General features: G+C 37.1%; 2 protein-coding genes across 2 annotated transcripts in view; one reads left to right on the top strand and one right to left on the bottom strand.

The window, feature by feature from the left end:
* LOC127631064 (integrin beta-4-like) overlaps positions 1-2456 on the top strand; it is a 33222-nt gene extending 30766 nt beyond the window's left edge. The window contains exons 40-42 of the mRNA XM_052109027.1: positions 12-173; positions 644-751; positions 1012-2456. Coding sequence (XP_051964987.1) covers positions 12-173; positions 644-751; positions 1012-1145 — 404 coding nt within the window. The 3' untranslated portion in view covers positions 1146-2456. The remainder of the gene's footprint in view (positions 1-11; positions 174-643; positions 752-1011) is intronic.
* Positions 2457-2625: 169 nt separating this feature from the next.
* On the bottom strand, positions 2626-14681 carry LOC127631065 (E3 ubiquitin-protein ligase TRIM17-like). Its single transcript, XM_052109028.1, has 10 exons — positions 14562-14681; positions 12223-12317; positions 11298-11396; positions 9164-9265; positions 6983-7147; positions 6198-6335; positions 4945-4996; positions 4722-4748; positions 4570-4596; positions 2626-4326 (listed from the first exon to the last, which is right to left on the bottom strand). Exons 2-10 carry the CDS (start codon positions 12283-12285, stop codon positions 3770-3772), a joined length of 1230 nt encoding a protein of 409 aa, XP_051964988.1. The 5' UTR covers positions 12286-12317; positions 14562-14681; the 3' UTR covers positions 2626-3769.
* Positions 14682-17639: the final 2958 nt, after the last annotated feature.

Raw genomic sequence — 17639 nt, 5'->3', positions numbered from 1 at the left:
TCTTGGTGCAGGTGATCTTCGCTCATTCCAGGTGAAAGGCAATTCTGCGACGTCTTTGACCGTGTCTGACTTGAGAGAAAACATGCCGTACAAGTTTAAAGTTCAAGCGCAGACCACACAAGGCTTTGGGCCAGAGAGAGAGGGCATCATTACCATCGAATCCCAGGATGGGGGTATGCAAGAGATAGTGACATGACACTGACAACCCTTTATCACATGCTATGTAATTTATTTCACTGTTTAAAAAGCTTTTTAATTTTTACGGTGTCCAGATTTGAAATCCATCATGAAAACTGAATATGTCTCTAATTATCTTCTTAAATTATGTTCTTGGTCTTATTGTGCACTTTATTCTGAAGTGGAAAAAAATCATAAACTTGAATCAAAATGCATCAATTTTCCATGCATCTGAAAGGATTTTTAATATAAACAAATAAAATCATAGCCTACTTGTCATGATAAACTCAAATCGAACTGGATATTCAATCACCACCCTATATTGTTTCCCACTATATTACATTTCATTTCAACATAGGTCAAATTTTGAAAGTTGAATGTGTTGCGAGTAAAGTTTTATGCTTACTTTAAGGGGATAGATTTTGTTTGTTGAAACCTCACCTTTTCCATCTCTTCTCATTATCAGGCTCCATGTCTCAGCATAGCAGTCATTCAGTTACTAAGAGGGAGGTCTTCAACCTACCTACAGAGATCACTTCTCACACCATGTTCACAGAACCCTTGGAGTTCCAAGGTACCAACACACCACACATAATATAGACGGAATACAAACAAATCAACTGATTGATCAATTCAGTAATGATTCAAAAAAACTCAAGCTTCCTTTTAAGTAGTGCAACTTGTGTGGATTCTCTAATCTACATTTTTAGATCGAAAGTGGCACTTAGTTACAGATAATTTTCCCAATGAGAACATACAGTGAGAACTGCCGCTCACTGGATGATTTTTACACCATTCTGAGTAAACACTAGTGACTGTTTTGTTTGTGTTCAGATGGTATGATGATGATGTCAAGCAGGCAGATCACAGAGTCGGGCGGCTCCATCACTCGACAGGTAGAGATGGTGCAGAGGGGAGTCATGTCCAGCAGCACCGTCACGAAGAAGGTGGAGAGAAAGTACTTTTAGATCTGATCTCACCACTATTGCCTTAATTGACCTCACAGAGTAACATGCATATACACTCTAAGGTAGCTAAGTGACATTTTAAAAGAGAAGTGCGGACCATAAGTTAACTGGGCAAATGTGCACAACATGTTGGTTTTCTGTAAGGAATTACATTGTGTACATGAATCTAGCTGAGCTATTGGATTCCTTGGATTATTACTGTTGTAAAGTCTTGGAAGCCTTGATACTTTGTTGAATGTTAAGACTTAAAACCTTTTAGTTTAGTTGTAATCTGCTCTCTTCAAACCAAGTATTTGTTAACATTTTTGGTATCAAACCATGTTTTTGAGCGAAATAATATGTAAATGTGCACACAATGAGAAACGGTTAGGGATTTTCTGTTGCTTATTTGAGTTTGATTATGTTAACCTGGGCTAATAAGGTTTGATTCGGCAGATTTCATTACATGATGTTCATATCATTGGTGTTGCTTTGGAATTTTATAATTTTTTTGCATCACATTTTCCCTACTTAAAAACCATCAAAGCTGGTCACTAGTTTACTTTGCGTTTTGGATGCTACCTGTCTTCTTAACTAACTTAGCCAGCAAGACTGCCTTGGTCAACCAGCTTCACCAGCTCAATTTACTGGTCAATAGTATGGCCATACTGGTCCACCATCTTGACCAGCATAAACCAGTTTGGACTAGCATGGAAATCCATGATGTTCTTTTTAGCAGTGTTGAGAGAATGGATATTTTCTTTCAAATGTATTTTTCACGTAAAATATGCCATATGCCATTTAATTTGCAAAGTGAATTTCAACTGATTAATATTTCTTCACCCCTAAATCCTATTTTTACTTGTGATAGTTGCATAACATTTTGCAACATATGAGTGCATGCATATGGACTAGATCCCGAGGATTGTAAATATGTTACTGAGTTTTTTTATTGTCTGGTTGCAAGATGTGCTGTTTTAGCTTGAGGCCTGTGGCTGTATTTTCATTATGAAGTATGAAGTTTGCCAGGTTTGTACACTAAAGGCAATTTGAAAATTATTATCAACATCACCGGTTAACCTGTTTTTCTAAATTAAATTTTTACTGCATTAAATAATCTACGTAAATAGTACTTTTTACTTAGAATTTTTTTTTTTTTTTACAGATTTTTCAGATTTTTTTATATTATAGTATTTCATCATCATATTCAAAGCTGGAACAAATAACTGAATGAATATAATTCTGTAGTATGCAAAACTCTTCACTGTGCTTGTCACTTCACCGCACTTAATGAAAAAATAAATCACATTACCACAGTTGACTCATTGTGTGTCAGCTTTGTTTATTAGAAATAAGAAGGCAAATGTTATGTTTTAGTACACAGTGTATCTACTGAAATGCTTCAGTAGATGTTTACATTGATTAAAGGAACATTACTGTACAAGTTCTGAGAGTGCCCTCTAGAAGCTTTCTTAATTAACTGCAAAACAAATGTGGAGTTGAATGTCTTTAAATCCAAGACTTGATTAAAATATCTGTTTCTGCAAAGTCAAGAATTCATTTGATTCAATAATAGCACTCATGCTATGGTTAGTATGACTAAATTAGCCCTTGTTGGAATTGTTTAGCATCTATTATCATTACCTGCACATGGAAAAAAGCCAAACGGGATAGTTCACCCAAAAGTGAAAATTCAGTCATAATTTACTCACCCTCATGTTGTTTAAACCCGTATTACTTTTTTCTTCTTCCTTGGAACAGAAAAAGAGATTTTAGGCAGTATGTTAGTCTCAGTCACTATTCACTTTCATTTAATCTTTATTTCCTACAATGAAAGTGAATGGTGACGGAGGCTAACTTTATGCATATGGAAGAAAAAAAAGGTCATACAAGTTTGTAACAACATAGGGAGAGTAAATGATGACTGAATTTTCTGTCAATTTTCTTTGACCGTGTCTGACTGGAGAGAAAACATGCCGTCCCATTTTAATTCTTTATTGTGAATGTAAATCCTTTCTTTAGCCTTTACGAGACACTTTTTGCTCATTGTACAAAGCCTAGTTTGGAGCCACACATGTAACTGTCTAATAATAATAACAACTGCGCAATTATGCTTTAGATTTACTTATTGTCAGCTATGCAAATGTTTCAGGAAAAATGCAAGATAGATCTTATATGAACCACTGTCTGTTTCTTGTGTCTGACATGGCCATGTTATTGTTGAGGGTTATGCAGTACTACAAAACTGCACAACCCAACTGAACCAGCAGTATGGACATTAATCTGGAGTGCCACCAAAACAGGTGCATCAAATTGGATAGCAAAGGTGATCCCTTTGAATAGCACCGTGAAATCCACAAAATCTGCACAACCCATTCCAGTTAATCACAAGTTATTGAGTTTTACTATTTGAACTAATACATTTCTGAAGCTACTCATTACAACAGAAATATGATGCAATATATATATTTGAGCTATTATTTTGCATGCAACAAAATGCAGATTAATTGTTTTCATTTCTCTTTATTATTTCTGAAACGTAATGTTGCAACAATTATGATTAGTGAAACCCAGTCCATTGTGAGGATTCACACAAGGTATGTGCATGTGTGTGAGAACGGTGCAATCTTGCTTTATGTGCTTAATCAGAACAAGCACGGGCCCTTACAGAGACATCGCCCCCTCACATCTGCAGGCCTGATCACCAGGTCTCGCACCATCTCCACCGTCCCAAACAACGGGTAAAGCTTCTCTGTGAATCTTTCACTGTATGTGTAGATGTGCGCTCGCCTCTGGGTGTCATAGAAGGACAGCTGCCCCTCATCGTAGTCCAGGTAGACTCCAACCCTCTGTGGGATGAGTGACTGGGGCAGAGAGGTAGCTGGAACTGTCAGGGCCTTGAGCTCCGACTCCCTCTCTAGCCGGAGGGTAAAGTATCCACTCTGAGTGTTGAGTGGTCCATAGCCTTTGCAGAGGGCCGATTGCTTGGCCACCCCGAGACGCCAATCACGGTTGCCCACTTCTACCTCCCAGTAGTGGCAACCAGAAGAGATGCCCTCTGAGCCAAGACAGCACCACCAACCGTCAAAGCGTCGAAGACTGCTGGAAACCTCACGTCGCTCCAGACCGCAATGCATACGCTTGCAGTCTTCAGACAGCACCAGGGCAGGGTTGGCTGTTTCTGGGTCAAGGGTCACCTCCACTGTAAAAAAGGGCAATGGAATGGTAGGTTATTAGATGTATGTCTTATGCTTTTACTTGGAATATTTTAAATAATTTATGTAAATATAAAAGGTAAATATTAATATTATTTAAAAAAAAGTATTTTTTTTTTAAATGGTCAAAAAACTAAAACAGTAACATCGTTAGTGATTCTTTTTTAATGCATATTATGGCTCCTTTAACTATCAAAAACATTTCCACCACACTGAAAAGTGGCATATACCTGTAGCATCAGATATCCAGTTCCACACTGCAAAATTACAAACAGTTCTGTGTTACTAGATAAAATAATAGAAAGCTTTTACATTGAATGCCAGGACATTTTAATTGCTTTAAATGATTAATAGTCGATGACCTAACCAAATAATTTCTTACCTGTGTGTGGAATGTAGCCAGTGCAACCTAAAGAAGATCAGAGAGAGAAAGAGAAGCTTAATTGTAAAAGATGACCAGAAAACTCACTGAATAGTTTAGCTAACTTTCCATTCACTTTCTAATGAGGAGTTAGGTAGAAGGTTTTATCAAAGTCAGCAGAATTCAGGTCAAGTCTGTGACAAGCATTCGTAAAGCATTTTGAGGAATTAATCTATTTGCTCACCGATCTTTTGTGTCTTTTGTTTTTGTACCAGCCACAGTCTTGGAATGAGTTCCTGCCAAAAACAATTGTGCTCAATTTTAGTGGCGCTTGTGATTAGATTGTTAAAAAGTTTAAATGTCAATTGAATGTAATTGTTAATGTCAAATTACTTGCATTAAAGGGATAGTTCAGTCAAAAATTTAAATTCTCATAATTTACTCACCCTCATGCTATCCCAGATGTGCATGACTTTCTTCTGCTGAACACAAATGAAGATCTGTAGAACATCTCAGCTCTGTAGGTCCATACAAAGCAAGTGAATGGTACCAAAATTGTAAAGCTCCAAAAGCACATAAAAGCAGAATAAAGGTAATCCGTATGACTCCGTGGTTAAATCTATACCTTCAGAAGTGATATGATAATATATATCAATATTTAAGAACTTTTTTACTATAAATCTCCACTTTCACTTTACATTCTTTCTTTTGTGGCAATTCGCATTCTTCGTGTATATCACCACCTACTGGATATGGAGGAGAATTTATAGTAATATATATATATTGATCGGTTTCTCACCCACACCTATTATATCACTTCTTATGCTATAGATTTAACCACTGGAGTCATACGTTTGCTTTTATGCTGTCTTTATGTGCTTTTGGAATTTCAAAATTTTGGTACCCATTCACTTGGATTGAAATATTCTTCTAAAAATCTTTGTGTTCAGCAGAAGAAAGAAAGTCATTCATATCTTGAATGGCATTAGGGTGAGTAAATGATGAGAGAATTTTCATTTTTGGATGAACTATCCAGAAATCCAGAAATTAGACCTGCTCCTAAGAATGCCAGCTTCATCACAAATTAATTTATTTGCATTTTATTGAAATTTTCCAAGGTAGATTAAATTAATTTAGGTTATTAGGATGAATCTCAAATATTTTACCCCAAAAACAAAAGAAAAAAAACAAAGAAATTCTATTTAGCAAGAAAGTGAAGGCTATTTTAGGACCATTAACATTTTTGCGGTTGTAAGATTATTTTCTTGAAAAAAAAAAAAATCCTACATTAGTTAGAATATGGGGGAAAATGTGCTTAATTGACAAGAAAATAATGTCATAATGTAAAAATCTAAATGTTCCAAAAAAATAGACATATTATAATGTCTTATATTTATCTTGTGATTTAAGGGTTAATTAGGATTTTTTTTAGGACTATTGAGAATGTTATAGCTGGAATATCTCTAAATGCTGTATAACATTCTAGAGGCACCAAACCTTGTCCAGATGTTCCCCCAGCACGACCCATATGAGCAGCTCCACAGCAGACTGCAGATGTGACAGATGACCCTTCTTCCACTGCAACTCCAAATCACCTAACATCATCAACACTGCCTCACCTGGCCAGATCCCGTGCTGAAGAGTGAGAAATTATTCATCAAGAAGTGATAAAAACATTTAAAAAAAATAATAATGTTTGCATCAGACTTCAGAAACTGTCAATGTTTTAACACTAATGTTCTTTTAAATGATACTCATTATACAGTACATATATATATATATATATAAAAACTCACAATAGTTAATAGGTAGCATCGTAAAGTAAGTCAACGTGTGTGTTTGAGTTTTTGTGAGTGTGTGTGTGTGTGTGTGTGTGTGTGTGTGTGTGTGTGTGTGTGTGTGTGTGTGTGTGTGTGTGTGTTGGCTTAGCTGGTTCTCCATGTCTCTCTCAGGTCAGTCAGTGAGGTTATTTGTAATCAACAGAGTCGGACAAGAGGAACATAGCAAGGTTAACATATTAATTCTTAATCAGAGAACAAGCCAAGAAGAGCTGCTCCTCTCACAGAATGTGTTGATATTAAATTAAGTTGACTGAATTTGTTTCTCAAGATCTTAAAATCTTTCTATTTAAAGGTTTGTACAGAAACTGGTATAATAAAGATACAGTATATGATTTAATTGAAGGTGTGTCTAAACCTTTGACGGGTAGTGTATTTACTGTATATGTAGATATATCTATACTATCTTCTGAGGTGTCTTTCTGTTTTTTTCTTGGTGCTAACCGGGTGTCGGTTACGTTGTCCTCTCGTCCAGTCCATAATGACCCTTTTGGAGGGGCCCATGTCATACTCTCCTCCCTGTTCAAGCATGCGGAGCAAATTACCCTTCCAGTCCAGCTTTTCAGGATGTAGATCAGAATAAAACTGCACGGGCTTCTCTGTATTTTCCTGCACAACATTGAAATTGGACACATTGACAACAAAGGGTGTTCAGGTCACCATTGTGCCCTTAAACATGATACTTAACCACAGATCTGTACAATAACTGAACAGTTAGTAGTTTATGAAATTGAATCCCTTCTGTAGACCATATTTGAAACCCTGAAACCCAATGTTTTCCATATGGTACCGGATTCGTTTTGAAGCAGTTAGGGAGTATGTTCTTTGTTTAAGGTTGTATGTATATTAGACTGAGCTTAATGGTCGAAAGAGGGGGAGTTGGGTGGACTACCATACATCGGACATCAAATAGAAGTAAACCAAATGTCTTAACATTTCTAAATATTAGGATAAAATTCATAGGTCCAATAATATGCTAAATAATTTACACAACAAAGGGTGAATAGGACAACTTACATTAAATACATTAACCACAGCATCCAAAGCAGTTAATTCAAATTTAGCAACATATGTTTTAGTTAATATCCATAATTCATCAAATAATCCTCAATAACTTCAGAGTTTTATTCAATCCCTTGAGCTGGCATTTATGTCGCAGTAACCTTTTTAATAAACAGCCTGTGTCTGACTCAAATCAATTACTTTGATTTTTTCGGATAAAATGTGCTGACAGCGTAGGCTTTTTAAAAGTATACTAAATCCGTGAGACGGACACCCTGGAGCGAACTACAGCTCAATGCCTTACTCAAGGACACAAAAGTACTGTAGACTATAACTTAAAAACAACAAGATTAGAAGTGGTTCCTTTGAAAACTTAGAGAATTTTAAACCCTTAAGCCACTGGTTATGTCAGTCAGCCTGAGGTATACTCAGTTTAGCTCCAGTGGTATATAGACAGACCAACTGTTTACTACGGGACCGGTGGCACTTAGTGTCTAAAGCAGGATTTTCTCTAAATATAATGCACAGTCCTGACTAATGAACATCAAAATGCCTGTAGTTAAAAGATATGTAGATCCTGAAAACCAGCAGCTGCATTTGAATTTAAGGAGGTAGAATAAAAATCTAACGAGTAAAAAAATCATGCTGAAACAGTGGATATAATATACTGATAATTTTATAATAAATGGGGGTACTGCCGGAAACATAATATTAGATGATATTAATAGTGAACGTTTAAAATGCTACCTATAGAAATGAGTATTTAATTTATATATGTTTCATTATATTAAATAAATTAACGTTTTTTATGGACCATTTTCCAGAATGCTCTTATTTACCACAGAGCCTTCAAAATGGAGCCCAACGACATGAAACAGGTTGACAAGTTTGAAACCCTAAGCAGGCCACCTATGAAGTTACCTGTTCTTGCCTATTTTGTGGTTGTTCTTGGATTTAAAGTGATAGTTCACCCAAAAATGAAACTTTTCTCGTCATTTACTTACCCTCATGCCTCCCCTGTTGTGTATGACATTATTTCTTCTGCTGAAAACAAATAAGGATTTTTATAAGAATATCGCAGCTCTGTTGTTCCATTAAATGCTTGTGAATGGTGGCCAGAACTTTGAAGCTCCAAAAAGCACATAAAGGCAGCATAAAAGTAATCCATATTACTCAAGTGGTTAAATCCATGTCTTCAGGATCAATATGATAGGTGTGGGTGAGAAACACATCAAAATTTACGTCCTTTTTTCCTATGAATCTCCACCTTTGACCAGCCCCAATCAGTAGCTAATCGCCAAAAAACTCAAGAATGTGAAAGTGGATATTTCACAAATCTTCATTTGTGTTTAGTAGAGGAAAGAAAGTCATCTGGGATGGCATTGAGTGAGTAAATGATGAGAGAATTTTCATTTTTGGGTGAACTATCCCTTTTCGTCTAGTGTTGTGCGACTGTGTTGAATTCCATTCAATTGCAATTCAGTAAATTCTCCCTCCTGTTATTGTCATTCAAACACCAATTCAACTTTCTATGTGGCATGGCCAATTTAATTCAAAGTCCTTCTCACAAATTTAAAGGGAGATCATTCTTAAACTATGCTTAAGAACAGGACACGTCCTAACCTTCATCTCCAGAATGTTGGCGGTCTCCACAATAAACTCTCGACAGGTGTGCGGAGGCCATACATCCTCTCCCATCCATATGTGAGCCAGGATATCTGATCTCTAAAAGACATCAACACAAGAGGTTAAGATTCATAAGGGTGTAAGGGGACAAAGGTAGACAGAGAGTTAGAAAAGTGTGTGGACAAATGGCCCATTGAGCGCTATTCAAAGCTTCAAGCTATGGCAGATACCTGTACCTTTCAATTCAAGGCATAAAAGATCAATGTTCATTTGATACATTTTGGGTCTGGTCCAGAAGCCGTGCTTCTCTGAGGGTCTATGGGAGCTTTTGAGGACTATTTGCATTAAATCTGCATCTGATTTTATGTTGAACATTGGTCTTTCAATCAGTGTTTTTGTACCACATGGAAGCCCTGCTTGACTACAACCATGGCCAAAAGTATTGGCAGTGACATAAATGTTGTGTTTTGCAAAATTTGCTGCTTCAGTATTTGTAGATTTTTTCACATGTTTCTATGGTATACTGAAAACAATAAGTGTTTCATACATTTTAAAGGCTTTTATTGGCAAAAACAATCAAATATATTCAAAGAGTCATATTTACAGTGTTGGCCCTTGTTCTTCATAACCTCTGCAATTCGCTCGGGCATGCTGGATAGCAGCTTCTGGGCCAAATCCTGACTGATGGCGATCCATTCTTGACTTATTAGTGCTCCGAGTTGATCACAATTTGTGGGCTTCTGCTTGTCCACTCGCCTTGTGGCCTTGATTGACCACAGGTGGGATTAAGATCCAGGGAGTTGCCTGGCCACGGATCCAAAATTTAAATGTAATGATCTCCGAGCCACTTCATTATTACTCTTGCCTTGTGACAGGGTGCTCCATCATGCTGGAAAATGCACAGATCATCACCAAATTGCTCCTGGGTCATTGGGAGAAGTTGCTCTTGCAGGACGTTTTCATACCACTCTTTATTCATGGAAGTGTTTTGGGCAGAATTGTGAGAGAACCCACTCCCTTGGATGAAAAGCAACCTCACACATGGATGGTCTCAGGATGCTTCACTGTTGGCACGCCACAAGACTCATGTTAGCGTTCACCTTTTCTTCTCCGGACTACCGAGTTTCCAGATGTTCCAAACAGTCGGAAGGGGGCTTCATCAGAGAAAATAACTTTGCACCAGTCTTCTGCTGTCCAGTCCTTGTACTTCCTGCAGAATTTCCTGTCCTTGATGTTTTTCTTCATTGCTGCCCTTCTTGACACCAGGCCATTGTCCAAAAGTCTCCGCCTCACTGTGCGTGCAGATGCACTCACACCAACCTGCTGCCAATATTGAGCAAGCTCTGCACTGGCGGTGACACGATTCCGTAGCTGACAGCAGAAGGAGATGGTCCTGGTGTTTGCTGGACACTCTGGGACGTCCTGAAGCCGTCTTCACTGCAGTTGAACCTCTCTCCTTGACGTTCTTAATGAGCCGGTAAATGGTTCTATCAGGTGCAATATTCTTTGCAGAGATTTCCTTGCATGTGAGGCCATTTTGATGCAAATGATAATGGCTGCACGTCTTTCTTTAGAGGTAACCATTGCTAACACGAACACAACTGAAGCAGAAAACTTTGCGAAACACAAAATTGATGTCACTGCCAATACTTTTGGCCACGGCTGTATATGATGATTTGTCAAGCTCTCAAATGGACAGGACTTCACAACAAACAGCCTATAATGTATACGTTGCATTTTAAGCATATAAAATGTAAAAGCACCACTGTGCATAGCTAGATACACATGCATTTATTTTCAATCTGACGTAACATTTATTTCAGCTTCATAATCAGATATTTTGCCTACTTTGTGGCAAAAAAGTTGAGCTAATTATTTTCATTTAGCTATTTCACTGTTTGAATAGCAGTTTGAGCAGCTTTTGGGAGTAGTATTGCAGATAGCAAAAAGCATAGTTTGTTCCTCCCTACTTTTGATAAGCACCAGCTGCCACTGTTATTTAATATTCATGAGCCAAGCTCATTAGTTTAATATTGTGCCCCTCCCTTCCTTTTAGATCATTCAACACTCCTGCAGAGATGTCAGGATCAGATGCACTGGAGATAGGCCTGCAGGAAAAAGTTTGTCTTACCTGACAAATCCTGTTGAGTTCTCGTGCCAGCTCCATAATAAACAACTGACTCTCTTTTAACGGCTCTTTCTTTACATGTTTCACTCTCTTTCGGGTCTCCTGTATAGAGATATGGGAAGTATGGAGTAACAATGGTTCAACCAAGAGAGATATAAACAGAGGGGTCCAAAAGTATTAGTCCACAGGTTCATATAGCCCTGGAGCACATTAAAGTCAATGCATTTGGCGTGCCATGATGAAGGATCTCAGGCACAGAATTGGGCTTGAGCTCTAAGATCCCCCCTGGACTATCTGACAAAAGCAATAATTAAAAAGACAATTTTGAATAATAATTGGTACAGGTGTTATAAAAGGTGAGCAATGGAGTTGGAGGGATGCCTGAAAAATCAGCAGTGGTGTGAGAGAATCAGCTGCTTAAACAGTATGACTGAAAGGCTTACATGAACAAACGCCTTCCAAACTTTATTTAAAAAAAAAAAAAAAAAAACATTGAATTATGACAAATGTTGTGTCCCCCCTGCATGAGAGAGTCACAAATATTATTTTCTTTCTAGTGACCTGATAATAGTCTAGAATCTTACATATTTTCTACATACTTTACATAATAATGCTTCCTTCTATTTTAGGATTCAAAACTTTAATTCCAGGGTTAAATGGAATTGGATGTTCAATGTGAATATTGATTTTCAATGTGGACTGACTTTTGGGGCCAACTGTACTTGCAGAAATTACACTAAAAGAATGCCACAATTAAATTTAACAGTATTAACAATTTAAGAATGAAATGACATGAAAATGACAATATGAATCAGTTTTCATTTGATATTGATGAGCGGGTTTCACTGAATTACTGAGAAACCCTCTGATCTCTGGAGAACTGAGTATTATTAGCAGACCGACTGAAAGAATGAATAGCATACCGTACCTTAATACTGAACTTGAGCTTCTTGGCAGGCTCAATGAGAAACTGAAGGCATTCTTTCATCATCTCGGCAGGCTTGATTTGACCCTACTACCAATCTGAGAGAGATCAAGAAGATTCTATTAAGGTTTAAGATGTTTAAGGTCAGTGGAGTAGCTGTGAAGTCGTGAATGAGGCAGTGTTACAATTTAGATGGGAGGGGCTTGTGAAAACTCAAAACTCAGCAAACTGAACGCAGACTAAACCTGCAACAACGCATTATTTTTTTCATCGCTCTGCGGCTCTGCGCTGATCAGCTCATTATGATGGTGAGTAGAAGTCCACAGAGAACAAAGGAAGCAGCAGAGAGCACTTTTAATGAACGCTAGGGGACAGAGTGGACTGTAGATGTGTTGAATCAGCACGTCTTTTCAGCATTTCTCCAGCACACCCACAACACTCAATGCTCAGTCAATTCCTTAATCCTATCCCAAAAAACAAGGTTAAAAATACAACTTTAACATGTAGCTTACTCACATTGTTCCAAACCCCTGTGACTTTCTCCTGTGAATTACATATTAAGATTTTTAGCAGAATGTGTAGGCTGCTCTTTGTCATAAAATGAAAGTGAATGGAGACTGATGCTGTCAAGCTCCAAAAATGACAAAAGAGTACAAGATATCTACCATAAAGAATGGTCTATACAACTCAAGTTCTGTGTTCCAGGTCTTCTGAAGACATATTATAGCTTTGTTTGAGGAATGGAAATTTGAAATAATAATTCACTTAAAATCTTCCCCTTTACTGTAGCTCTCAATTAAAAAATATATATATTCGGAGCTTGACATACGGAATGTTCCGCTAAATGTCTCCTTTAGTGTTCCATGGAAACAAATAATAACAGTAATTAATACAGATTTGGAAGAGTAAATGATGACAGAATTTTGGATGAGCAATTCTTTTAACTAGTGTATACTTCCTGTTTTAAGACCATCAAGTTGATGGAAGAAATAAAAGAGATCACTGAGTACCTTACAAGGTGGTGTACTGAGAAAGAAAATGCATCAACAACACCATATACTGTAGGTCACTAATCCTCCGGAAAACCAAACAGATATAATTGCCGGACTCTGATAAGCCTGATTTATTGATCGCCTATACCTTGAAGTAAATTATGCGCCCATACTAGTCCTTTATTTTATGGACTTTTGGTGTGCAGTAAGCACTTATTTTCTGTTTGCCACAGAAGTGCAATGTCACACCACAGGAACTATTTTCTAATTATCTTACTCCAATTTATTTATGAGTCAATATGCCAGCTGATTTTAGACTATATGAATGAGCATGATAAATGGAGTTAAGAGCCTGTGCGTTTACATGGTGAACTGCAAAGAAAAATGAATTAGCACCACATACTATAGTTCATAAATCCTTAAGAAATCAAGCATACAAAATAGTCAGACTCTGATGAGACTTAATTATTGTTCAGCTACTGTAGACCCTGAAGTATATCATTTCATGTGCATCAGTGCAATACACACTATTTACTATTGGCTCTAATTAGTTAATCTCATTTATTTATGATCAACTAAAACTGCTGATTTTAGACTAAACAATCTATCTATCTACGCCCTAGCAACCACTCAGAACACACCAACCATCAAGAACACCTGAGCAACTGCAATCTATCAAACTGTATGACAATCTAGTGTCTGTCTAAACTTTCCCATTCTAGTTTTGTGTTCTTCTGGTGTGCAGTGCGCACTTGTTTGCTACTTGGCAGAATGTTGGCAGTATCACACCACGTGTCAGGTCGGTAATAAGGACAGATTAACAGGGCTTGTCAAACTAAAGACACATACAAACCACGTGAACGATCACAAGGGGCACCTCTCCAAAACCCACACCACCACTGATCCCTTAATCGAATTAAACCTGGAAGGTACAACAACACCGTATGCATTTTTTAAAAGCACGGGAGTCGCTTGTGTTGCATGCGGTTTTATAAAAGCTGAAGACAGAATTACTTTTCGTCATTTCTGCAAATATGTGCAAAAGTAATTTTTATTTGACACTCCTTTATCAATATGACGATTTCATTCTCAGTATCAGACCTTTGACAAAACAGGCACTCATTCGATCCTTATGCTTATACAGAATGCAGTAGGTTATCCCGGATTGATCTCGTCCATCAGATAAAAACAGAAGATACTATAAATTAAGACGTCATAATACTGTTCAAATCAGATAAGCGCAATGCAGTCATAACAATGCAGGTGCGTTCGTGGACACTAGATAACAGCGATACCGCTGCTGCACCTGACATCATAATTGTAAAGCTCAAAAAGATGCAAGTGGCTTACCTTTTATTTAAACTTTCTTAATTATCCTCTCAAATTTTTTTTTTTTTTTTTTTTTTTTACACCACGGCCTCATTTAATCCTTGAGCATCTCGTTGTGGTCATTCAGGGAGTCGACTTTCCTCAGCAGTTCGGTAGAGTGTGTGTGTGTATCAAGTCCAATCAGCGTTCACGCATCGTTAATAAGCCATTCTCGCGGAATGATAATCTCTCGTGTATTTCCGTGAAGTTATCGAACGATGCCGAAGGTCTCCTCGTAACTTTCCGTGTAGTTTACCGAACAAGGGCGAATGCCTCCTTTGGTCTCGTGCGGAAATTACCATGATGGTATTCTCAAGAGGGCGCTGTTGTATAAAATTTTATCATCCAGCTTGTCCTTTTGACCCTATTACTATTTGCCTTAAACCATGGTTATTATAGTTTTACATTTTTTTTTGTTTGTTTTTATTTCTATTCTGTTTTCGTTTTTTCCTTTTTACATGTTGTCTGTTAGTTTTCGTTTTCTTCAATGTTTTCTAGTTTTCTATGGATGCAAAAGCTTAAACATTTAATGGTATCATTAAATTGTCGAACGTCATTCATTTTCACAGGGCAGTTTTGTGTCACATCCATTTAGTTACCTCTTACAAAACCAATCTTTGGGAAGTAAACAGGATATGAGGCAGATCTCATTATATGACCACTAGTGGGGAAAAGCAACGGTAAAGAAATTTGAGGTAACTATTTTAAAAGGTATAAAATAGTAAAAGTTGACTTAATGTTTGTAATTGTTACATATGATGACTTCCCTTACAAAAATTGAGAGTGTGGCAAACTTGCCACAAATGTGCCACAGTTTATTTTCACACGCAATTTAGCTTTACAGCAAGCTCTTTATTGTTGCCACAGATGTTTTTGCCGTTAGAGGCAAATTAATTGTCTATTGTTGCCAAAGATTTGCTGCAGGTTTACCACTACCAGTTAAAGGTTTAGTTCACCCAAAAATGAAAATTCTCTCATGATTTACTCACCCTCTGGCATCCCAGATGTGTATGACTTTCTTTCATCTACTGAACACAAACAAAGATTTTTAGAAGAATATCTCAGCTCTGTAGGTCCTTACAATGCAAGTGAATGGATGCCAGTACTTTGAAGCTCCAAAATCCACATAAGGGCAACATAAAAATCTTTCGAAGCTATATGATATGTGTGGGTGAGAAACAGATCAATATAGTGCCCCCCTTTTTATACTATAAATTCTCCTCCCTGCTCAGTCAATCTCCATTTCAGTTTCACCTCTTCTTCTGTTTTTGGTGATTCACAGTCTTAATGCATATCGCCCCCTATTGGCCAGGGAGGAGAATTTATGATAAATTACTTGATCTGTTTCTCACCCACAGCTCATATTATTGTGTTTGAACAAATGGATTTAAAGCTACACTATGTATGTAATTTATATAATGTTTATTAATAATGTTATTAATGAGAGAGTGCAACAAAAAAATCCATCTTCCAAACCATGTATTTACTTTACCCAAATGCACTTTGATAAATCTATAATAATGGTTTATATTTTTGAGTTGTCGGGTCAGATTTCGTGGGAAATTGTATACATACATCATTCACCCGTGCCAGTTGACGTCATATTCGTACACAGAGAAAATAAGATCCGGTTACTGTAGTGCGTGTGCGGGAGTTGCTGAAGGTGAATGTTTTTTGTCACAACGAACAAGAAAAAATGACCATGGATCATTCAAAATAGCAAACTTCCGGGGAATCACCGGTTGTATAAACAAAGAAACCCCGAACAGAGCAGAGTCTACAAGCAAAAAGGGAAAGTGACAGAGTTCATCATAAAACCTGAATCAATATCGGCTTGGCTTTTCAGAGGTAGCCACAACTCAGAGATCTGAAAGGATTCCTTATCAAATTAGCAATCGTTATGTCTAATATTAATGAATTTTGCCTAACTTTTGTAACATCATTTATTTCATGTGTACACCGGTGCCTCAAACCACATTCATCCGTGCAGAGCAGAGCCGAACCACAACCAAAACAATGTTCATCCGCAAGACCCATGCAGGGCCAAATATTACATAGCGTAGCTTTAACCGCTGGAGTCATATGGATTACTTTTATGCTCTCTTTATATGGATTTGGGAGCTTTAACATTTTGGCACCCATTCATTTCCATTGTGAATGAAAAACAGAGCTACAGCTACAAAGCTGAAATATTTTTCTAAATATATTTATTTGTGTTCTGCACAAGAAAGAGAGTCATACACATCTGGGATGGCATGAAGGCGAGTAAATCATGAAAGAATATAATTTTTGATGAACTATCCCTTTAAGAGCTGCAAAAATTTGTGGCAAATTGCAAGCTCATTTGCAAGTGGAAATTATTTTAATTCTAAATAATTAGTAGTGGAGTGGTGGTGGTGAGTAGTCAAAGCACATAATTGGTAATCTGGTAATCAGAAGGACGCAGGTTTGAGTCCCACAGCCACCACCATTGTGTCCTTGAGCAAAGCACTTAACTCCAGGTTGCTCCGAGGGGATTGTCCCTGTAAGAAGGGCTCTGTAAGTTGCTTTGGATAAAAGCGCCAAATGCATAAATATAAATATAGTAGATATTTTCTATACAAACATGTTTCCTCTGCCCCACTTTACCAATACTGCCTAAAAAAATAATAATACAAAAATAAATAAATCTGGATTTGGTTAAAAGATGGTCTTCAAAGGTTCTTCCCAGTATTGAGTATTTCTTAATTTTTGCTTTTGTCTAAGGAAGGTAACATCCTAAGCTTTCAATAAAGTTATAATGTCTGGTTATGTGGAATTTTAATCTAAATTAAAAGTGCTAAGAAAATTAACATTTCCAAAAGTTTCACACTTTGCCCATATTCAACCTGCTGTGTATCAAAAACTAAAATGAATATTTAGTTTCATTTTCCCTCCAATCATTCATTTTTAGTTTTAATTTTAGTTTGCATTAACGATAATAACACTGCCTTAAAATGCAGTCCTTTGCAACTATTTACTAAATCTAAACCATTTTTCAATTGTATTTGCTTGCATGTCCTTTTTTCATCTATTCTCAGC

Source organism: Xyrauchen texanus, chromosome 37 (genome assembly GCF_025860055.1).
Source record: "Xyrauchen texanus isolate HMW12.3.18 chromosome 37, RBS_HiC_50CHRs, whole genome shotgun sequence".
Taxonomy (NCBI): Eukaryota; Metazoa; Chordata; class Actinopteri; order Cypriniformes; family Catostomidae; genus Xyrauchen; species Xyrauchen texanus.
Note: the sequence above shows the minus strand (reverse complement) of the source record. Positions and strands in the feature narration are given on the sequence as shown.

Bases quoted from the DNA above. Each gene is read 5' to 3' on its own strand.
- LOC127631065 (XM_052109028.1), bottom strand. From the start codon at position 12,285: ATGATGAAAGAATGCCTTCAGTTTCTCATTGAGCCTGCCAAGAAGCTC. The intron at 7,148-9,163 runs GTTAGGACGTGT...AATGTTGTGCAG, and splicing joins CCAACATTCTGGAGATGAAG to GAAAATACAGAGAAGCCCGT. The intron at 4,749-4,944 runs GTGAGCAAATAG...GATCTTCTTTAG, and splicing joins ACAAAAGACACAAAAGATCG to GTTGCACTGGCTACATTCCA.